This window comes from Carettochelys insculpta, chromosome 1 (assembly GCF_033958435.1).
Source record: "Carettochelys insculpta isolate YL-2023 chromosome 1, ASM3395843v1, whole genome shotgun sequence".
Lineage (NCBI taxonomy): Eukaryota > Metazoa > Chordata > Testudines > Carettochelyidae > Carettochelys > Carettochelys insculpta.
The window spans coordinates 309900676-309925312 of NC_134137.1; the positions used below are offsets into that span (position 1 = coordinate 309900676).

At 43.6% G+C, this 24637-nt stretch overlaps 1 protein-coding gene across 2 annotated transcripts in view; it reads right to left on the bottom strand.

Moving 5' to 3' along the window:
- The window catches only part of TPH2 (tryptophan hydroxylase 2), a 71136-nt gene that overhangs the window by 38632 nt on the left and 7867 nt on the right, over nt 1–24637 (bottom strand). For both annotated transcript variants that reach the window (XM_074984033.1, XM_074984035.1), the window contains exons 3-7: nt 21028–21211; nt 20830–20930; nt 18403–18470; nt 11202–11398; nt 8533–8668 (exon numbers count right to left, since the gene is read on the bottom strand). In XM_074984033.1, the coding sequence (XP_074840134.1) occupies nt 8533–8668; nt 11202–11398; nt 18403–18470; nt 20830–20930; nt 21028–21211 (686 nt within the window). The remainder of the gene's footprint in view (nt 1–8532; nt 8669–11201; nt 11399–18402; nt 18471–20829; nt 20931–21027; nt 21212–24637) is intronic.

Consider the following 24637-nt stretch of genomic DNA (forward strand, 5'->3'; position numbering starts at 1 on the left):
AAGATGTTTCTTTTTTTATTAGAGCTGTAAACAAATGTTTTAAAGGCAGTGAGAGAACATCAGGTTTTTGCTTTCTATCTCAAATCGTCCCATTTGTCTTTTATAAGATATGTTTTGTGCTATATGACACAGAAGATGACATTTCAGATAAATCAAAAAAGAAAAACAACTTTCATTTAAATTCTCCTATTTGTAAGCACTATTCTTCACTGAGAAATATGTGGTGTCTGCCCCTAGGTAGAGAGTAGTCTTTTTTCACGCAAAATAATGTTAACATTTTTATTATTCTTGCTCTCTCTCCTCCCGTTCCCATCTCTCCTCAACAGTTTATTGGTTCAGTTGCATTTTGTAGCCTGTTATCCCAAATGCCCTCACAGTCACAACAGCATAACTCACTGTTGGCTGGTCAAGCTGTATTCACACTTCTCCGTTCACTACTGCTTCTAGAAAGGCAATCATAGGTCTCTAGCTCTGCACGTATTTGATTAGCTAGTTATTGAACATGAAAGAATTAGACATTAGTTTTCATATACTTTCCTCTAACATGGAAATGTACCTTGGGTATTACAAAAACAGTAGCAGCCTCAATAACCAAAATTCATAGCCTGGTCTGAGCATGTCGGTTCTGCAAATGGAGTTTGGTGATGACTCCTACACAACTGAACAATGTTCCAGACTTTCCTCCAGCAGAGAAGCCTTGCACAGAGTACTGCCTTGAAATGTTACTTTCTTCTGAGCACTACAGCTGTAGCTATAGAAGAAATCAGTAAACTGGGGAGCTGAACATGAACACATCAACACCCCGACTGTGAATGAGCTGATTTCTAGATTATTAGCAGGTCACACAGTCTCCATGCAGGGAACATGGACATGCTTAGTCCACAATGACAGCCCACCATTTCTGCTTAACATGTACAGAACACATTAGATACTTACAGGTAGCCAAAAGCAATAAGAGACATTGAAAGAACCGTAACACTGGTGTAAATATGAGGCAAAATAGAGATACACCATGAAGAAAAGTCCAGGTCAAGAAATGCTGTTACTGATGCTTCCCCAAAAGGTAGAATATTAATTGCTTTAGCAATCCTAACATCCCTATTTCCTATACCATCCCAGGTCAGCATGATTAAAGCACAAAGTCTGACCACCTTGTTTCCTAGACAGCTGCAGCATGTACAAGTGAACAATGACGAGTGGGTGGGCTAATGGAATCATCAGGACTGAGGCCCTTACTATTTCCACAGTCAGGAACTATTTCTACAGTACCAGATGATCAGATCTAGTGGGAAGCAGACAGACGAGCACAGACAGAGGCACCAAGGCACAAACCCAACAGGAATCTCAGACTCCACACTCAGGAGAGAGTGCTCCATAGAAAAGACAATATCCTGCCGTGGCTGTTATTGGAAAGGAGTTCGCTGCTCAGCTCCCTGGAAAGTCACCCAGCATCTTTTTTCCCCCCCATCAAATTGTGCAACCTGCCTTCAAAGGGTGCACACCAATTGAGGTGATAAAAATAATTAAAAAAAAAAAATGGTTGCAAGTACATTAGAAGCAGGAAGCCTGCTAAAAAGCGGTGGGGCCCCTGGACGATCAAGATACAAAAAGGAGCAATCAAGGACAATAAAGCCATTGTGGAGAGACTAACTGATTTCTTTGCTTCAGTCTTCATGGCTGAGGATGTTAGGGAGATTCCCAAACCTGCACTGTCCTTTGTGGGTGATGAATCTGAGGAACTGTCACAGATTGAAGTGTCATTAGAAGAGATTTTGGAACAAACAGAAAAAACTTAACAGTAACAAATTACTGGGAATGGATGGCATTCACCCAAGGGTTCTGAAAAACCTCAAATGTAAAATTGCAGAATTATTAACTGTGATTTGTAACCTAGCCCTTAAATCAGCTTCTGTACCCAAGGACTGGAAGACAGCTAACACAATGCCAATATTTAAAAAGGGCTCTAGAGGCAACCCTGGCAATTACAGATCAGTAAGTAATGGAAATACTGGGCAAATTAGTTGAAACAATAGTCAAGAATAAAATTGTCAGACACATAGAAGAACATAGTTTGTTGGGCAAAAGTCAACATGGTTTCTGTAAAGGGAAATCATGTCTTACTAGTCTATTGGAATTGTTTGAACATGTTAACAAACATGCAGACAAGGGGGATCCAGTAGATATAGTACACTTAGATTTCCAGAAAGCCTTTGACAAAGTAAATTGTTGTCATGGGATAAGAGGGAAGATCCTTTCATGGATTGAGGACTGGTTAAAAGACAGGAAACAAAGAGTAAGGATTAAATGGTAAATTTTCCAAATGGAGAAGGGCAACGAGCGGTGTTCCCCAAGGATCAGTCCTACCACCAATCCTATTCAACTTATTCATAAATGACCTAGAGCACAGGTTCCCAAACTTTTAAGCATCACACCCCCTTTTTGAATTTTGAGACACCCTCATGCCCCCCCACCTCTTCTTTACCATCATCTAACCCCACTTTGAACAAAAAAATTCAATTCATACCCCTACATGTCAAAAGGAAAAAAAAAAATCCACATTTCGTGGTATGAAATTTGAAATTTAAACTTTTTATGGCAATGATCTACAATCTTTTTATACCCAAGATCAATTTTTCAATGTCAGGGTGAGCCCCAAGACCCCACCCCTTTCCTGAGGCCCTGCCCCTTCCATTTCCCTCCTCTCCATCCTTTCCTGTCCCCAGCCCTTATTCTCTCACTGGGTTGAGACAGGAGGTACAGGCTCTGGGGTGGGAATGAGGGATCTGGGGGTGAAAGGTGCAAGCTCTGGGAGGGAATGTGGGTGCAGGAAGATATGAAGGGGCTGCTGGCTCAGGGAGGGGGCTTGGAGAGTGTTGGGGTCAGGTGGAGTGTTGAGGTGCTGAACAAACCACAGGCTGGTGGATGTGAGGGTGCAGGAGTTCAGGTTGGGGTATATGAGAGGCTCAGGGTGGGGAGGTTGGGAGCACGGTGGGCTCAGGACACAGATCTGCAGTATGTGGATTGTGCAGTAGTGTTGTGCCAGAAGCCTGGGGATGTGAGAGGCTCAGCAGAAAGGGTTCCACCATGACAGGATTAGGACTGAGGTGTGTGTGGGAGGGGGATGCAGGGGTATTATGATGCTGTGGCCAGATGGGGGCTTGGCCCCAACTGGGAGCTTGTTGTCAAGGCTTCATTTTTAAATAGATTATGTCCAACACAAACCCTTCAGGACTGTCTATTTATGGGGGCGGGGGGAAACCTCTTGAGTCAGAGGTCACTGACCCACAGAAAAATAAGTCAGGGACCACACAAGCGAGATGAAAAAAATCCCTCTAAGCCCCCCTGCTGTGCCTCAATGTAGATGCCTCCCTCCCCTGGCACCCAAGCCCCATGGGTGGGGGAGGGTAGGTAGGACTGATTAATTCTTCTGGGGTTCCCGGGTTAGTGGAATTTGTAGGCCCCTCTACACTCTTAGGTGGGGCCAAACCGAGGGAGTCAGTGTGTGGGACAGGGCTTCTAGTGAGTGGGCACCAGCTCCAACTGCTCAGGCAGTACGTGGCTGCCATGGGGAATAAGGAGCAGTTGGCGTGGACCCGGGGCTCCTCCTACCCCTCCCCTCCACAGGAAGGCAGCAGGCAGGAGGAAGTTGCCAGCGGGCAACAGACCTGACTTTTCAGGAAATGTGCCAGCTGTTTAGGGAGGGGAAGCAGCACATGCACTTCCTGAGACACCAGCTCTGGCATGCAGCTGAGAGATTCCTCTCCCCCACCCCCGCACTACCTTCATTTTTACAGGAGGTAATGCCAGCGTGGTCTCTTTCTTGTTGGGGTGGGGAGGATAGATAGGGAGGTAGCTGAGTCACCTTGCACCCTTCCCCTGGAATTTCTTCACACCCCAGAGTTTGGAAACCTATGATCTAGAGAAAGGGGTAGGTAGTAAGGTGGTAAATTTGCAGACAATACTAAATTGTTCAAAATAGTCAAGACAAAAATAGACTGTGAAGAACTTCAAAAAGATCTCACCAAACTGAGTGATTGGGCAACAAAATGGCAAATGAAATTTAATGTGGATAAGTGTAAAGTAATGCACATTGGCAAAAATAACCCCAATTATACATACAATATAATGAGGGCTAATTTAGCTACAACTAATCGGGAAAGATCTTGGGATTATCATGGATAGTTCTCTGAGAGCATCCACACAGAGTTCAGCGGCAGTCAAAAAAGCAAATAGGATGTTAGGAATTAAAAAAGGGATAGAAAATAAGACAGAATACTTTACTTCTGCTATATAAAACTATGGTATGCCCACATCTTGAATACTGTATATAGATGTGGTCTCGTCACCTCAAAAAATATATTTTGGCATTAGAAAATGTTCAGAAAAGGGCAACTAAAATGATTAGGGGTTTGGAATGTGGTCCATATGTGGAGAGGCTAATGAGACAGACTTTTCAGTTTAGAAAAGAGGAATCTGAGGGGAGCTATGATAGATGTATATAAAAATCATGAGCAGTGTGGAGAGGGTGAATAAAGACGTTATTTACTTGTTCCCATAATATCAGAACTAGAGGACATCAAGTGAAATTAATGGGTAGCAGGCTTAAAACTAATAAAAGAAAGTTTTTTCACACAGCGCACAGTCAACCTGTGAAACTCCTTGCCAGAGGAGGCTGTGAAGGCTAGGACTATAAGAGTTCAGAGAAGAGCTCGATAAATTCATGGAGGTTAGGTTCATAACAGGCTATTAGCTGGGTGGTGGGGTAAGAATGGTGTCCCTGGCCTCTGTTTGCCAAAGTCTGGAGATGGATGGCAGGAGACAAGTCGCTTGATCATTGTCTTCGGTCTACCCTCTCTGGGGAACCTGGCACTAGCCACTGTTGGCAGACAGACTGCTGGGTTAGATGGACCTTTGGTCTGACCCAGTAACAGCCATTCTTATATTCTTAATATCATGTCCCAAAGTAAGTGTTGAACTGAACTGTTAATTCCATCCAAGTGCCAAAGTGCCATACCTTAAAGAAGGCTCTAGATCATCATAATCCTCTAGAGCTGCCAATAAACCAGGCTTACAAGCAATGCCTGCTCCTTCTGAAGCTGTGATGTATGAATCCTGTGGCCATGCTGAGGCATCAAAATGCTGAGCCAAGAGTAGTTGAAGTAAATGCCACAGAGGAGCTTATGCACCCAGAGTTCTCTAAAGCCCCATAATACTAAGACTGTGCCTACACTATGAGATTAATATCAAGCTAACTCCTTGAAATTTGAGTTTAAGTGTCACTTTCTTCACAGATATTACTATTATCTCAATTTATTGAGCTGTAATACCAATAACAAAATATTGACATTATGGGACAGGTATAGCCTCAGAGTCTGAGCAGGGTCACCCAGTATAACAATAGGCATCTCCACATTGCCAACCATGATTTTCTGACTGGGGGAAAAAAGTCCCATCCAGGAGCTTTCTGTACAGTCCAGAATTTCAGAAGATGTGCGCATCATGAACCCTCCCTGACCAGCCAACTTTGTCAGTGAAATGACCTTTGATCTACCAACCCCTGCAACACCATCAAGTAGTACCCCTTTCTCACAGAGGGGTATACTCAGAGTCCAGGTGGTCTGGGGCCGTGATGGGGATGTGCGGGCCACCTATTGCACCACTGGAGTTAGGAAACCCCTGGGCAGTAAGAGCCCTCTACTATTGTCTGTACATCTCCCAGAGTCACAGTCTTCCTGAGTAGATGCCGACAGATTGCATGGGCCACCTCCATCACCATGGAGCCCACTGTAGATCTGACCATGCCAAACTGAACTGCCACTGACTGGTAACTGTCAGGCATTGCAAACTTCCACAGTGCGATTGCCAGTTGCTTCTGAACCGTTAAAGCCAGCCTCATTCTTGTGTTGCTGCACTTCAGGGTGGGGGCCAGCACATCACAAAGTTCCATCGAAGTGGACTTGTATATGTGAAAGTTCTGCACCCGCTGCTGGTCATTGCAGGACTCCAAAATGATGTAGTTCCACCCCACTAGCGTGTGCTGGTCTCAAGTCCAAAACCACCACTCCACTGTCACCAAGGCATCCAAGGCAGCCAGCAGCTGTGAGTTTTTGAACCGCAGTTGGGAGATTTGCTCTTCCAAACCATCGTCGTCATCGTCAGCAGCAGCACTATTACGATACCGAACTGTCATGGAGCTTTGTAGTTGAAGGAAAAATTGTGCGACAGCCAGTGTGGTTGCCAAAATGATGTGTGCTATGAGTTGAAGCATTTGGGGATCCATGCTTGCACTGGAATGCTACAGCAGGAAATGGAATGACTTCCAGTTTATTTTCACGTGGGTACTGGTGCTCTGAATTCCGGGACAGTGTTTGGAATTCTGGGATTCCAACATGAAACACCCACAAGCAACCAGAGCTAAGGCACTGTGGAGTAGGTACCCACAATGCACGGCTCAAGCTGTCAAACTTGCACTGGGCAATAGGGATGTGGAGATTCAACACGGAAAAAAGGTGGGTTGAATTTCAGGAAACTTTGTGGACACTTAATTTGAATTCATAGTATCAAGGTTAAATAATCAAATTATTAAAAATTAATTTTATCCCAGAGTAGATGCAGTCCCAGTCTCAATAGAAATGTTGAGGTTATTCTGAGGTATTGAAGCAAATCAGTGGTTGTTCTGAGGCTGGAGCACCCCTGAGGAATAAGTAGTAGGTGCAGAGCCTACTGGCCTCCCTGACCTCTTGTGCACTGGCAGCCTGCTGACCTGCTCCTTCCCCTCCATGCTAGAGCTTCTGGAACACTGAATAGCTGATGTGCACTGTTCAGGAAGCTGAGAGGGAGAGAGAGAGGGGAGCAGGGATGGGACAGATGCAGGGAAGGAAATGGGGTGGGAAGAGACAGGGCTGGTACAGGGAAAGAAGGGTGGTAGAGCAGTGGCCGAGCAGGGGTTTGCTTCCGAGAAATAGGTGGAATGAGGGTGGAGCCTGTGGGGAGGGTCAAGTGCCCCTCAGGTGCAGAGGAACTTAGCACTTAGTGTAATTGAGTCCCGATATAGTTACCAAAGAGCTGGACACATGAGGGCCGTTCTGAGCATACAGAGCTGTTCTGAGGTCCACTTCACAGTGGTGACAGACCGAGGCTATTATGCAAGAAGGCTTTGATGAACTGAGGGCCAGGGCATCAACAGTGGTGCTAGGATCCCAATGTAGTGCAAGATTCTGAGTTACCTACCTTTTTGCCCAGAGAAAATTGTGCACAGAGGCCTTATGGCCTGATGTTCTGAGGCACTAATTTGTGAAGGTTCTAAGGCTTCAAAATAATGACATATCACATAGGGCGCTTGTAAGTTGTAAGGTGTTGTCCCAGAGCTTCAGTGTACTTGTTTTTGTGAACTAAGTTCTGCATGGGGTTAAATGTCTGCAGGATTAGGGCCACATATATAAACCCATTTGTGCAAGTTTTGGCTATACAAAAAAAATAAAGTAAAGTATACAGCCACGGTACATACAGAATAAAGAAAAGCTGTAATTTCATGCTAGATAGCTGAAAAGTGGTAAAATACTCAGATACGTTCCTTATGGTTGATGAAGACAGCAATGTCCTTTGATGGAATTACTATTCTACTATTTACGTACATAGACCATGAAACATTCAATGCAGAATAAAAAAAATCCAGAAGAGCTAGTTGGAATTTAAGGCTATTAAGAATTTTTCAGTAAAAAACTAACTCCTATATAATTCATCCAAAAAAACCAGACATTTCAATTTAAAAATGCTGGTGAAGGACTTCCTTCCGGGAGATCCCCCAGGGGCCGCGCCTCTACACTGTTTTGGAGTCTGGAAGAGCTTCTTCTGGACTTCAAATCATGTGACTGTATGCTAATGAGGCTCTGGAAATTTACATATGCACCTCATTAGCATTTTTCGGGCCATTTATTAGCATGCCACTTTCAGAAAAATTGGCATGTGTAGAAATGGCCTTAGTGAGGGGAGGCAATATCTCAGGCATGGGACTCCATGATGTATGTAGGAAAGAAAGTCAGGCTGGGGATCCAGCCCCTAAAGTAAAATGGTGGCATGACAGACACCACTGTGACACATCTACATTAAAATATATCAGTTTGGAGCCAAAGAAAAAGGTGTTCATGCATTTGGTCTGTAGACCAAAAAATCCTGGAAATTTTCTGTAGATACTTCAATTTAAAAAAAAGTATGCAATTTAAACCCCAATTTTGCATCAAAAACAGTTGAGACGGGAAAAAATTCAATCAGCCCTAGGAACAACATATGCCGAGTCCTCGGATCTAGCATAAAAGTCAAGTAAAAACCAAACTTTGCATGAAATTCTCACTCCACTCAAGTCAGTAAGAGTTCTACCATTGACTACACTAGACAAAAGCTTTTATGCTTTGTGTAAAGATTAGCCTGGGAAAAGAAGTGGACTGTTGAAAGAGACAAATCTACACAAAAATGTAGGCTATTAAGTTTTAGTTCTAGTTAATTTCAATAAGAAATAGAACAAAGCATACTTACGGTTCTGGTGTGTAAAGAGGGTCAGAGCTGTGCCGTACGTATTGAGTGCAGTGAAAAACTCTGTAGGCTAATCCTGCTAAAAAATCTCGAGGAGACAGATATCCAGCAACGGGTCTCACTGTGAAGCCAGACTTTTCTGAAGTGGAGGAGATAGTGAAAAGATCAGATAGGATACATCAAGACTGGAAGGCAAGAAAAGATCTGTAGTTATGTATTTGATCAGAAACAAGATACTGAAAACCTTGGCCAAAAGTGTTATGCTATTTGCACCCACTTTGCACTGCTAGCATACTCTTAATTAAAGCAGACTGAAGTAATTCATGGTTTATTCAAGAACTTTTTCTAGGAAAAAAGCCAAGGCTATTGTAAGTAACATCATCATGAAATATCTGTTTCACGCATGGCACCAAACAAGAATATTGTAGAAGTTTCTAACAAAGCCGAATTCTGAGAAATGATGCAAAACCACTGTTACTGAAATTAAACTATATATAAAAAATAGTCACACATTTAAACTGCTATCTTATAATTTTTATATAAACATGCAGTGACATTTCAAAATAGTGCTTATTTCAGCCTATTTTGACCTGTTTCAAAATAAGCCATAATTGCACTATTTGAAAATAGGCATATGCGTACAGAAATGCCATTTTGAAACAGCTAGATGCTATTTTGAAACACATTTTTCTGTGTGGCTGTGTTATTTTGAAATAAGATATTTAAAAATGGCCATCAAAGAGACATAAGGCTGCCAGTTAGACATAGCCTAAGCATTCTCCTGTTATGCATGACTTAGGGAAGACATGACCAAAAACTGATGAGCCAATTGTTGATGAATGCTGGTGCCCATAAACAAGAGATTAGGTTGTAGTAGGGAAGAAGGGAAATGGGCAAGAGGTTTCTTTCATACCAAACAAGAGGTTTCTTTCATACCAAACATACCAAACAATGTCTTTAAGTTAAAATTCTTCCATATGAATTTAGGATACTATTGTTCTTATCTGGCACTGATAGCACAAAAGATTTTCATTTTATAAATATGTGCGTTACACATTAGAGCTCCTGGGATTGTCATGAGAGAGAGCAACTTGCTTCTACCCCTGAATTTGTCAAGAGATCTTTGAGAATGGTCACTAACAGATGGCTCTGAACTGTGAGGGCAACCTACTACAGGGATCAACATCTGCCTCTTCTCTCATCATATAGTGCATGTTTTCATGAACAATGGAGAAGGGCTTTTTCAAAAGCAAACAATCAAGAAGGCCTTAATCCTTCAAGGAAGCTCCCTGTGGGAGAACCTCTGCACCTGTGTAGAGCCCCGTTGAGCTCTACTCAGAGCTTATTTCAGCCCTAGAACCTTGGTATGTATATATAAAAGAGTCCTTTCACTCTTAAACCAGAGCTTTAAAATTGTACTTGAATCCTGCAAGTTTAATTCAGGAATGTTCAAACACTTCGACAAGTGCCTGCCCACCATCCACTACCATTGACAATAGACAGACAAGATAATGAACCAGAAGCCATGGGCAAATTTTAAAAAAAGAAAAAGAAAAACAGAGCTAGGTAGTTGGTTTGCATATTCTTCCATTTATTAATTTCCTCCTAATACAGCCCCACATGTTCAAGCGTGGAACATGTATGCTATCTTAAAGGTCCCATAAATACCTTTTTGGTTCTGAAAGTCTCAAACTTTATAGAGGCACAATGAGGCTCTGCAGTGCCTGAAACCATCTTTAAACTCTACTGTTGCAACATTTCATTCTTCTTCCCCACTAAGGCCATTTCTACACCAGCCACTTCTGAAGGAAGTGGCACGCTAATACATGGAGCGAAAGATGCTAATAAGGCGCTGATGCAAATTCCCTGCGCCTCATGAGCATAACGTCACGTGATTTGGAGTCTGGAAGACCGGTCTTCCGGACTCCAAATCACGTGACGTTATGCTCATGAGGCTCAGGGAATTTGCATCAGCACCTCATTAGCATCTTTCACTCCATGTATTAGCGTGCCACTTCGGAAGGAAGTGGCCTGTGTAGAAACGGCCTAAGAGGAGCTACAGGAGAAACAGTGGTCCTTCACTGCATTCTTTACTACAAAGCTATCTTTGCTTGCATTCCTGTCATACCAAAAGGTATTTCCCTATGATGAATATAACATTTATATATATATATATATGGTATACAGAATCATTTATAGAGCAACGAAGGGTCCTGTGGCACCTTATAGACTAACAGAAAAGTTTAGAGCATGAGCTTTCGTGAGTAAACTCACTTCTTCAGATGCTTCTCCAGCATCTGAAGAAGTGAGTTTACTCACGAAAGCTCATGCTCTAAACTTTTCTGTTAGTCTATAAGGTGCCACAGGACCCTTCGTTGCTCTACAGATCCAGACTAACACGGCTACCCCTCTGATACTTGAGAATCATTTATATGTGCTACAAGCCATGTCTCTGAACTTCATACATTGCTATTAAAACAACTCTCATTCACTCCAGCAATTTGCCTCCTTTGAAAGGCTTTACAATGAGAGCGTGTGTGTTGACAAATGGTCTAATCCAAAGTCGTCTGACATCAATAGAGGTTCTTCCACTCAGTGGATTTTGGACTACGTCCTAACGCCACATTTTTCCATGACGTCATGGTTATTCAGAAACCAAACATCAACCTTACCTTTAAGAAAAAGAGAAACATCTTCCAGTTGAGGCACATTATCTTCTCTATAGCCACAATACTTAGTCAGCAAGGGGAAGTTCTTTAAATATTCACAACAAGCATGAGTGGGATAGAGTTTAGTGAGTTCCCTGAACACTATCCCCCAAGTTTTAATTTCTTCGGCTGTGTACTCCACCTTGGGAATGGGCTGACCACTAAAAAGGAGGAGAAATATTTTTAGAACACATCACAGTTGCTACACTGATTTTAGACAGTAAATTCTTCAGAAGAGAAACATAACTTCCACGTGTCTATTGTTTATTTCTACATTAATGAATGTAAATAAATACCTGCAATCAAACCTTCTATAAAACTTACACAAATATTATTGGGATGTTTCCTGAAATTGCTTTTTTCCTATATTAATAATACATGTATCATGGTATCAGGAAGAACTCCTTCACCACACACTGAGTTTCTGAATGTGAGGCCATGTATCCTTGCATGAAGATCATGAGCCCCTTTGCTTTCTCACTCACACAATTTCTGATTCATGACAGGATTTTATGCATCACCCCTGGGCTCTTTTATGCAGTAGCCCCTTGTGCTGGGGAAGCATTTGCACAGATCCAGCAGCATCACGAGAACAATTCCTGCAAAAAGGGAAGCCTCATCTGATCACATAGGCTAACTTTGTATCCATTTCATGCCACTGGAAAGATGGGAGGTCTTAAACTTGCATGTTTTATAATGTATTTGTTGCCCCAGCTAATTCTCTAGGCTCTGAATTAAGGTCCATTCACCTTGGAATCTCCTACCAGAAGGGGCATTCTGTCTATAGGGGTTTGTTCTACCTTTCCTCCCTCTTTCCATCTCATTATGACACCAATTTCCTCAGCAGGAAGATCAGTGAAGCCAGTTCTGAGTTGGGCCTGCTCTGCCAGGTCTATACATGCCACACCTACAAATAATGCCATCTCACTGATCTTACACTTCAGCACCCCTGGCTATGAGGCCCCTGAGCTGCTAGCACTGCAAGAAGAATGGTGGTGCATTATGAATCTGCAGTCTGTGCAAAGAACAGGGTATCCTCAAACCTGAATTATGTGTTGTTGAACTTTTATTTCTGTTAGTTTTACTGAAGGTTTTACTCCAATGGATGACTAAGGATGACCAAGAGTTTATCCACATCTAAGTTAAAACCTAAGGGTTTTCCCCCCCAGCTACCCACCCAAACACATACCTAAGATCTTGAATGGGATTGTACTTTGATTGGCTAATCCAAACTGCTGCCTGTGCTACCTTAGCCATGCTGCTATTTGTAAGCAGACTAGCTTGGGCAAAGATAGCATATATATAAAGCTGGGAATTACATCTCCCAGCTGCAGTGCAGACCTTCAATGCTGGAACTACAGGTATGGGAGGTGCTGCAGCACTCCCTCTTGAAGGGGTTTCAATTATACACAAGATTTACAATTTGGTTCAGCAGCTCTCAGCACCATTATTCACATTGCCCCAGACATGCTGGAACAGACATACCCTACACAGATGTGAGGTCAACAAGCCTAGAGCATTTGGTAGGTCCACATCAGTGTAAAAAGTGAAAATGTGTATAAGCAGGAGAGAGAGTGTATTCTGTAAATAATCACAAGATAAAAATTCCCTCTCTCCTTCCCCACTGCACACTTATTAGCTTTATGTAAAACCCATCATAACTTTTTACAGTCTGTTTTAAAGGGTTTTTTCCCCTGCCAAGTTGTATTTTTCTACTGATTTTTTAAGTTAAATAATCAAAGTAGGCACAAACAGGAAAAATGAAAAAAAAAAATCTAAAAAGGGATGAATAAAGTTGAAAAGAACATGAAATTAGTATGTGCCTTCCCCTATTGCTAGGATTTAGGACTATTACAAATAAAATTAGAATGTGATTGGAATTAGTTTGACTTGGAAGCTTGTGTGACAAGAAAATTACAGCACAGCAGGTATTTGTAGGTAGCACAGAAAAATTACTAACTCCTGGGGATGGTAATGAATTCAAAATATAGGCTTGATTTGGCAAGACAAAATTAAAAGTATGTAAGTGTTGTATTTGTATGTGAAGGAACAGACACCATTAACTCCAGATAAATTCACTGAATCAGAGTAGCGTTAGCAAGACTCACAAGAATACTCTGCAATCTCCAGAATAAGAAAAAGCAGAAAACAAAACAGCATATGACAAAAAAGAAAACTCATAGGCCGTGTCTACACTAGCCCAAAACTTTGAAATGGCCATGCAAATTGCCATTTCGAAGATTGCTAATGAGGCACTGAATATGTATTTCAGCGCTTCATTAGTATGTGGGTGGCCGCAGCACTTCGAAATTGCTGTGGCTCATCCAGACAGGGGTCATTTTCGAAAGGACCCTGGGAACTCTGAAATCCCCTTATTACTATCAGCAGGGGATTTTGAAGTTCCCAGGGTCCTTTTGAAAAGGACCAGTCTGGATGAGCCGCACAGCAGCGAGCCGCAGCAATTTCGAAGTGCTGCGGCTGCCCGCATGCTAATGAGGTGCTGAATATGTATTTCAGTGCTTCATTAGTAATCTTTGAAATGGCAATTTGCATGGCCATTTCAAAGTTTTGGCCAAGTGTGGACACAGCCTAAGGGTATGTCCACACAGCACCCTTATTTCAAAGTAAGCTATTCTGGAAGAGCGATTCCAGAATAGCTTATTTCAAAACAGCACTGCTACATGCAAAATGCATTTCAAAATAGTACTAAGCTATTTTGAAATACCCTGTCTACACACAATAAAGCCTATTTCAAAATACAGCCATTGACTGCACTACAGCTTTCTTCTGAAATAGGTACTATTCCTTGCAGAACGAGGTTTACCAATTTTGGTTGCATTGGGTAGCTGCTAACAAAGTTATTTTGAATTAGTGTTTGCATTGCGTAGACACTAGCAAAGTCATTTCAAATGAAGGGCTGTGTAGACCTACCCTAAGAGAGAAATCTGAAAAGCTATTCACATTATATAAACTAATGAGGGGTAGAAAGACAAAAGGAGGCTGAGCATGTGACTTTATTAGGGCCGTTTTAAGATAAAATCCTTAATTTACTATTCAGCCTGGACACTAAGCCAAGAACCATACTCAAAACAGCTGATGCAGACAGGAGATCAGACTGTTCCATAAAGTGGAGCACACTCCAATAAATAAGACAGCTTCATCATCCGTTCACATCCCATTCAACATTGCACATAGCACCTACACTGCCTTTGACACTCCCTCATGAAAAACCCAACTTTGTGATAATTACATGAAAAAGGAACACTAAGAAAATGGCTTTGTAATGGATTTGTGACCCAAGATCTGGAACTAAGGGAGCAAGCCAGCACCATGCAAGTAACAAGCACCGAGCTAACACAGATCAGAGTTTGTGAATCAGTGCAGATCTAGTGATATAGCTATTGATTTCCATGTTAATCTAGTGATTTAAATACTAATCTCACTTTGGTCACTTGATCTTAACAGCTGAAAAGCATTTTAGTTATGGAGGTGTATTTCATGTTGGTAGTGGACAGGGTGTGAAGTTTCTCACTTAACCACCTGCACAGGTAGCAAGAATATATTTGCAGATAACTATAACCAAGTCATATACAGAAAAAGCATATTTGGCCCTCTAGGAAATTTCCTGAAGGGACTGTTTAAGATGGGACATACTATTGTCTCATTAGCTTCCAAATTCAGAGAATGGGTAGAGGGAACTCCACCAAAATATAAAAGTGCAAATGTAACTGATCTGGAACAAAACAAAATGAGCCCCCCCCACCCCACAACTCTGGGCTAAATCCTGGCTGAGATTAACTCAGTCAGCTTCAACTGATCCAACAGAAACATGACAGCCTTTCCCGAGAAAAATTTATTTGCGAGTATGGGAGCAAAGTTGGCCCATAGGAGACTTTAGTTTAACACACACACACACACACACACACACTTCTAGTTAACTACAGAAGGATTATAAAAAGGCCCCAGTTTTGTTCTCACGTGCCCTGGTTGTATATTGCATGCGTCCATTGATTTCACTGTAATTTGCACGGAAAGAACTTTGAGCGGCTCAAACTACAGTATTCTTTGCCCCAGCAACTTGCCTTGAAACTGTGAAAACTTTGAACTAAACTACTGTAATTGATGGTTGTATGTATCTGCTAAATCAGAGCTATCATTTTCTGCATTTTATGGAGGGCTAAAATAGGTCTTACAATAAGAGCTTTGAATTTGTCTGTCTCCCACACTGCAAGCAAACAAACGCGTTACCTGTAGAGCTGTCACTTGGCTAATATCAAATTAGAATCAGTTAATAGCTGAAGCATCCTGTCTCAGAGCACTAAATATATCCTCTTGCCACTGCAGGATTTAAGATATTTCTGAAGCCACTATCTTTGTGCTACCTACGGCTAGAATCAAAGATCTAGCCCCTTTTCCTCACAAAAATTTTGAGTCTATTTGTACTTCAGGAATGTTCTCTCAGCTGTGTATGTGAGACCAGGGTTACACTTCTAAATGCTTGTTTTAATCCTAGGTAGTGACACAGGTACCTCAGAGAGAGTGTGTCTCAGTTACATCTCCAGACAGAAAAGTTTAGCATGTCTAGGCTTGCTTGCACCTCTCGCACTTTCAGGTTCCTGTTAATATAACCTTTGAAATGGCTCATTTCCCTTCTTCGTACCATAGTGGTTAATGTTTTCCTTTACTTCCGTGAATTATATTATGTGCTTTGTCCTTCCATAGTTCTGATAAGAAATTCAGGGATTTAGTCCTAGCTTCTGGTGGAATTCTGGTTGCAGTTTTGATAATTCTCACATGCATCTTTTCTTTTCTACAAGTTCTGTTCCCAATCAGCTGCCTCAGACCTCACCTGGTCTTTTTACATTAGTTTGTAACTGACTATTTCCCCATTTGGGGTGTATATTCAGGCCTTATAGGTTGATTCTGTTTTCAGTCTCTTTCTCTTAGCTCACACCTCAATTTTCTGATCCGGGCCTCATTCTTCCAAATAAAGTAGACTGGTTGGCACTTATTTATCAGTTAAAGGGGCACTGTATGTCTTTTCTTCCTCTTCCTCTCACCCTTTACTTAAGGGCTGTGTGTGCGCCATCTCTGCTGTGTCCCCTGCTACCAATTATTCCTATTGCCAGCCAATAGCATTCTTTTGCTCAAGTGCTAGGCAGTGTTTTGGGAAATGTACCCCTAGGTCTGGAATCACCATTCTAGTCCCAGCTCTACAGACGTGAGTGTGATTTATTGTGGAATTGTGATGGTTGTCTGCAGCACATATGGTCTTTCTAGAGGAACGCTAGGCTCTGAACACTTTTGCAAGTGAAAGTGATGAAGTTTTTCCAGTGCAAGGTAATTGCATACAGAAGGATGAATTTTGCAACATCTCTTCCCTGGGACTTTGACTTTGCAAAACAGTTTGCATTCTGAATCAGAACAAACACTCACCTTCAAAATTCTGAGAGAAGTCTAAAATGATTTCACTTCAGAAAAAAAAAAGAAAGCCGTTTCATTTGATTTTTGCTGAACAAAAACTGAGCCGCCAGCTGTCCTGACTCGGGGATGCCATGTAGTGCTGCCAACTCCTCAGAGACTAGCTTAGGGTATTCCCTGAGTTGACATGAATTCCCTGCTAGGGGGAAGAGAGCATATTAACCCTGGGAGCCCCAGCTGTAGCTCAGGCACCACAGCGTCCAGGGTTGCTACGCTCCAGATTTCATGGCTGGGAATATGAAAGCCTTGAGAACCCTGTCTGGAGCCCGTCTGCCTCAGAGCCCTGCAGGCTTCTAGAGCAGTGGTCTCCAACTTTGTTATTCCCAAGATCACTTTTTAAATTTCAGGGCAACCCAGCATCACCCCTGCCCCTTCCCTGTGGCCCCACCTTCACCCCAAAGGCCCACCTACTCAGTTGTCTCTCGTTACTTGTTCTTACCCAGCCCCACTTGCTCTCACTGGGCTGGAGAAGGGGGTTCAGGAGCAAGAAGGGGTGAAGGGCACAAGCTCTGGGAGGCAATTTGGATGTAGGAAGGACTCCAGGCTGGGGCAAAGTCTTGAGGGTATAGGAGGGGGTCCAGGATGTTGCCTCTGGAAGAGGGGTCACAGTGTTGGGATGCAAGGGTGTGTGGGCTTAGACAGAGGGGTCTGGGTTAGGACAGAAGTACAGGAGGGTATGCAAGGGGCAGGTTCTGACCAGGAGCAGATGCTTATCACAGGCAGCTCTAGCAGCACAGCAGCCTCAGGCTGCCTGCCTGCCAGGGCTCCATGCCACTCCCAGAAGCGGCTGGCTGGAGGCTTGCCTCAGTGCTCCCAATGAGGGGTGGGGGACACCATACCCCTGTGTGGAGCTCCCCTTGGCTTGGAGCCAGCCCACAGGGCTGCAGGAGCAGGCGTCTTAAAAAAGGCTGTCCAAGGGGAACACAGATGAGCATGCAGCCAGCCTCTCTGAGCCCCGCTGAGCTGATAGAGCTTAGTGGCCTGGAGATCATGATCAACTGGCTGAGGCTCCAGTGACTCACAGATTGACAGGTTGGTTACTTCTGCTCTGAAGCCTGTAGCTCTAAGGAGCCTCACCCTGCTGACTGCTTCAGAATCAAGGGCATCAGGGACTTCCAGGTTCCTAGCTGCAGCAGAAGTCCATAGAAATCTAAAATTTCTCCATGAAAGTTGCTATTCAGCACTTTCTGATGAAAAAAATCATTTAATCAGAAGATCCCAACAAGCCCTAATAGCGCAAAAACTTTGTATGCTGCTGCCCTCTAGTGGCTGTTCCAGAGGGAGGAAAAGGATGTCACTTGTAGTGAGGAAATTCTATTTGGCTGACCTAGTAAAGGCATGTCTTCTGGACCTAAAAGGCCTGTGTTCTAGACCTACTAGGGGAGGTGTCTGTATCTACCACAAGCAGATTCATTTCATTATAGGATATGCAAGCATTTATAAAGTAGCCCCTTACATTAAACTAGATAGGAACATGAAGATACAGCATTTAGCCTCTAAATACCTCACTTGCTAATACTTATACTGAAAAATTATATGATTTCATGCTTTAGGTTTGTCATATATAGCATATGCTAAACTGGTCAACATTCAGTGACTCATTTGTCTGTTGACAAACTTCATGCTATCAGAGCGTGAATTTTTCTAACTTAGCAACATAGTAGAGAATTATACCAGTACTTACTATTTATAACTCATAGCGACATCCACAAAATACTTTCTTCTCTGTCGATATACATTGTCCTTAAATCCCTTAAGAGAAAGAAAGTCATCTGTGTGAGTTTTAAAATAAAAGTATTAATATGATTAAGCATTGAATAGATTTCGGATTAACAGCATCTATTTTACTGAGGGAGAAATAAGCTAATGTCACACTTCCTCCAAAAAGTAACATTTCCAGGTGAGGTGCACAGCACAAATTGCTTCACACAGCCAAAAATACTAAGTATGGGGAAACTGGTTATGACTCTACTTCAGTAGACCCAAACATGACCTGATTGGAGTTTCACAAGCAACCAAGAAGCTAGGTTCTGGGCTCATGCTTCACACTTCTTTCATAGCTTGAAAACTGAATTCAAGAAGATCGTGTTTTGAAGATACTTCTGTGAGAGGTGCCATCTTGACTGCCATCACACTGGGAATTGAACCAAACACCAGAGATAAAGCATGAGCTGCTACCACTTGAGCTCGATCCCTACATTTGTGGCTGTAACAGATTCTCTGAGGCTCAGGTACAGAGGGAGATATGTGAAACTTACATATGTGGGCCATGCTACTTTTGGTTATTCTAAACCACATGCAACATTTCTTCTTTATACATAAAAACACTTAGGCATACTTCAGTGTTAAGCTGCCAGGGCAAGACTGGAGTGGGTTTATATTTAATCAAAAGAGCAAAGTAGCCCAGAAAGTATATTTGCACTTGCCCCACTGAACTGGGCAGTAGTGTAACCAGCAAAATACAACACTCTCTCCCATTGCTGTGCATGAACAAAAACTTATAAACAGCTATTGGTCCACACAGCCTCAAATTATAGATTCCAAGGCCAGAGGGACTATTGTCACCATCTAGTCTTACCTCCTGTACAGGCCAGGGAATGTCTCAAACGATTGTTAGAACAGAGCTTTCAGGAAAATCACCATTCTCCACCTCCACCCCCCCCAGAGAAAAGTTAAGAAATTTATCACTGCCGCAGCCTGGAGGAGCCCTCAACTCTGCCTCCAGACCTGCCATGCACTCCTCCCATGGGATGCATACATGGGCAGACTGGCACTCGCATACGCACCCCACCCTTGGTGGTCGGAGCATGTGGTGGTTCTGGCAGTGGCTCCTCCAGGTTGTGCGGTGGTCCCTCCAGCCACATGTGGGAGGGGTGGCTCCAGCCACATGCAGTGGGTCCCCCACACGGTGGATCCAGCAGCTCCTCCAGTAGTGGCAGCTCTGGTGAGTGGCAGGATTGTTGTTGTTGGGTTTTTGTTTTTGGCAGGGGGTGGGGACTGGGGCTGTTGGAGCCTGGCACAGGTGGGTGGGCAGTAAACCCTCATTTAATGGGCTTCTGTGAATAGCAGTCACCCCTCCCCACATTACACCATTAAATTGAGGATTTACTGTATTTCCAATATGTAAATGCTTAGAATACAAACAAACAAACCATTCTATAAGATAAATCACTCATGTATAACTCCTACATCCAGCTATTAAATTGAAATGCTCTATATAGCTCTTCCCACCATTATGAAAACCAAAACAGAAGGAAGCTAACCAAGACAGCTGAGGAAAGCTTAGATCATTTCCATTCACTGATGATTGCCCATCTTTGAGGGCAAAGACCATGCTAGCAGAAACTAATCTGACTCATAAGCAGATGAGTTTCTGTAAGCAGCCTATCACTACAGTTTGTTCTTTAGGGGTCATAGGTTAGGCATATGTTGAAGTGAACTAGGATAATGAAAAATAAATAGAGACTTATATTCCTTAGCTTTAGACACAGAATATTTTTGGCACAACACGCTGTATGAAACAGGAACTTATACACTGATTTCAGAAAGCACAGTAAGAAACCTAGCCATGCACTGTAGCCATGCTGAGACAGGGTGTGATATGTTATTGTAACTTCTAACTATTCCCTAGTTAGAGGGCGAGCATTCTTCCAATGGGCTTGTTCTCCTACACCCCCTTTGATATGAATTTTTATTTAATGTCCACGTTTTTTTTATTTGTGGCAGAATTTAAGTCTGCAATAAACCAAACAATTTAGAATATCTAAGTCTATTTTAAAAATACAAATGCAGTGTATAAATGTGTATCAAAAGTGATTTGTGTGCCTCCGTGTCTGGTTCTCCCAACTTGGCAAACCAAATGAATTCACTCAATGAAACCCTTTAAAGGGACCTAATTTTTATAAAGTGCTGGACACTGATCTGCTGAAAATCTGGTTCTGTTACTGTGCCGAAAAAAAAGGATCAGTTTTGAAAATCTTTGCCATGATGCTTATAACTCCACTGGATAAACAATTTTGTAGATAATTATTAAGTTATGTTGTGGATAACAGATAGCCCTGCAGCTAGGATTTATAATCCAAATAATAGAGGGACTTCATTTCACACTCACTGGGTGATCTGCATCCAGCTCAGAGCCATACATTAGAACTCTCTGTGAGCATTTGTCTAATTCAGCAATCTTCCTGGGGAACCAAGGAACACAGTCAAGTTCTGTGGAAGACAGAGGGGAATAGAAAAATATTAGACGCTAAAACCAATGTGGTTCCTAAACAAAGTGGTCGTTATTTTTTAAATAAAGCAGCATTACCATCTTCATCAGTCCAGATATTTTCTGGTGGATTAAGAGTTACGATGTTAGTCTGAAACTTTAGCAACTGAATTAGTTCATTAAATTCTTTCTTACTGCAGTCACAGTCCACAAAAATTTCTACTTCTGAATTCCTCCTCTTGGATTTTCTTGATTCAATGTGAACCATACGCACATGCTTTTCCTGTGGGACGATGAAACATTGAACTCAATGCATAAGCTATTTAGAACATCATAACTGGTAGCATGAATTTGTGGCAAACAGTTTTAGTAATAGCAGTTTACATAAAAATACTCAGCCTGCACCAGCAATTTGTAGTGTGTTAAAGGGAAAATATGCTGCTGGTTTAATACAAAAATTGCTCTTTTGTTTAGGATGACTATGATAATTATAATAGTCCCAGGGGATTTAAAGGTGATTTACCAAGACCATCTTTTACCAAGGATATTGTGTTAGTTATTTTAAAATGATAATACAATGGTGCATTGATATCAAAGATAGATATTAACTATTCAGGGTTAATTTCAGCATATTTTAGTTTTTGCGGCTAAAAAAAAAATCACAGTTGGTGCAAGAAGCTGTATTTATTCAGCCTCTCTCAAGAAGAAGTGTACTTATCACAAAATAAATGTTTTCTTATCATTTCTCATCTTTCTTGTACTAAGTCTGAATGACCCAAAATAAAAAAGTCCAGACCCATTGATTGTCTGGCATGACGACTCCAGCAAGATCTACAACCCTCGATGAATAGGGGTGTCAAAATGGTGGGAATCCCCAGCCTGTAGTCTGGATCTGGACTGTGGCTTGCCTGGATCCAGCCCCCAAGGCCTGGTTCTCCCTTCCCCATCCTCCAGCCCACAGCAGGTGGGGGATGTGTGGAGCTCTGAGCCTTGCAAGCTGAACTCAGGCAATCTGGGGACAGATCCAGCCCATGGGCTCTGCCTGCTGGTGGGCAGGAAGTGCCACTGTCCCCTCCCCCCCAGTTGGTACAATGGCAGCTGCCTGGACTGGCTTCCCCCAGTCCTTCTGACTGACCAAAATTCAAGCCAATCAGAGGCACCACCACCTGTGCTTCTCTACACAGAGGGAGAAAAGCCTCTCCAGGGAGTGCTTCTCTGTGCTGTCATTCCCCCAGCCAGGGGAGGGGGTGGCAGTGGCACACAAGTGGCCCCCTTTTGCCCCGATTCCCCACCCTGCTCTGGTACCCTCCTCCTGCCCAGACCTCCCCAATCCCATCTGCTCCTACATCCCCCTCTTGCCCAGACTCCTCCATCCTACTCCTGTACCCTCCTCCCTCCCACACCCATTCCGCTCCTGCGCCCTCCCTCTTGCCCAGACCCCTCACCTACAGCCTGCTCCTCAACACCCCCATTGCTTCCCCCTGCACATTATCTCCCAGGAAGATCCCCCCACTCCCACCCCACCCCTGCATGCACCCTCCAGACCCCACACCTGCTCCTCAGCAGCCCCCCCCCTGTACCATGAACCCTGACAACCCCCACAATTTTGGTCCCCCTAGGCCCAAAAAGAATTGATGTGGCCTGGTAGGAAGCCCTGAACTTCAGACTCTCATCTCCACCTCCCCGCCCGTGGTGCTGAAACACGTGAGGAGTGAGGTGTCTCAGTCAGGGACTACATCAGTGAGGGTTTTGTGGGTTTGGGGTTTTTGGTTTCTCACTTGCATGTAGCATCCAACTTGTTTTTCTTTGGATCAGTAGCCCTACTCCTGACAGTCATTAACGATGCCTTTCTGGGGCAGAACTCTCCAATCACCGCTGCGGCTAATGGATGGCAGAGGAGACTGCAAAGCATTCATAACTATTCCTACTTTTGCACAAGGCACAACCCCTCAGCCAATCCACTACTTATGACCACCTCCTTCCCCACCTATTAATGGACGCCAAATCTGAGGAGATCTGCACTATGTAGCAATTGCACTGTATTTTCATTCTCGGGGAAATTCACCCCAGGGCAAAGCAGCATGCACAAATTCAATGTACCTGCAAGCGCTATGTAGTACGTAGTTCTTTCTGGTCTCCTGCAGAATCACATTTCACTCTTGGTTAATATATTTGCATCTAATATTATGGCTACTGACACATTAATGCAGGGATGTGGAACCTAAGGCCCACGGGCCAGATCAAGCCCATGAGGCTCCAGGCTCCTCTACTCTGCATCAGGGAGCCTGTGCTGATACTCCAGGCCCATGGAGAATAGCAGCACAGGGAAGCTGCTGCTCCCATTGGCTGGAGTCCTGACTAATGGGAGCGGCAGGGGGCAGTGCCTGGAAGTGGAGTGGTATGGAGCCACATATGCTGGTGAGGAGCTATCCCAGCCCCAGGTAAGTGCCCCCATGCTCATTATGTACCTCCCTTCTACCCAGATCTCCTAGCCCCTGCACCACATCTCCTGCTCAGACCCCACCCTCCAACCTGCTCCTGCACCCTCCCTCCCCCCAAGATCCTGCATTCCCTCCCCTAGAACCTGAGCCCCGCCCACTCCCTACCAGTGCCCTCCTACACACGGAACTCCTTGTCCCACCTCAGAGCCTGTGGGGGCCCACAAAAGCCAATGCCCCAGTTTCCCAGAAGAGATAATTTGGTCTGGGGGAAATCCTGAACCTTCATCCTCCCTCCCCATGAGACTGGAGTTCAAGTGGAGTGAAGTGTCTCCATTGGGACAGAAGTCACATCAGTGTGGGTTGGCTTGGGGGTTTCTTTTTGCTGATGGTTGCTGGGTTTTTTTCCCCCTGTTTCTCACCTGCGTGGCCCCCGATTGATGTGTATTAACATGCCATAATTCCTGTTCTATTGCTGAAGACCCGGATCCAACAACACACTTCAGCATATGCTTAACTTTAAGCACCTGAACAGTCTTACTGGAGTCAATGACTTGTGTGCTCTAAACTTAACCTCAAGTTTCAGTACTTTGCTGGAAAGGGGCATTTAGTAGCTAGAATATTGAGACGTGCACTCAACTTGTGCGTATCTTGAGTTAATGAGACGGTGGCGAGGAGCTGGCACCTGGGTGTGGGCTGCCCACCACCCAGGGAAGCTGGGAAACTGATCAGTGCAGCAGCTCTGGTCAGTTTCCTGACTCCTGTGAGTGCCAGGCAGCTGGGAGCCAGGTGCCAGCTACCCACCACTAACAGAGCAGGGAACTGATCAGCTACTGCACTGGTCAGTTTCCCCCACTCCTGTCAGAGGCGGCAGCCTCCTCGATCCTGTCAGCCTCCCCACTGCTGTGAAAGGTGGTGAGAGTGAAACCACTTGTCAGTGGCAGCAGCCTGACTCTTGATTGCTGCCACTGACAGGAGCTGGGAAACTGACCTGGGCAACAGTCCGATGCACTGATCAGTTTCCTGGCTCCCCTGAGTGACGTGAAATTTGACTTATGCAGGGATGAACAGGAACACAACCTCCTCGTAAGTTGGGGGCAGGGAGTCTACTGTAGTCCATTCACTTTCTAGAGAGCATGCGCGTGCCCAAAGTGTTTAAAAGCTTTGTTGGATTGATTACATACTCTGCTAGTAATCAAACGGAAAGTGTTCTTTCACATGCTTCTTTGACTTCAGTGGAGATACACCAGCTGACAACTGAGTCAGCTCTC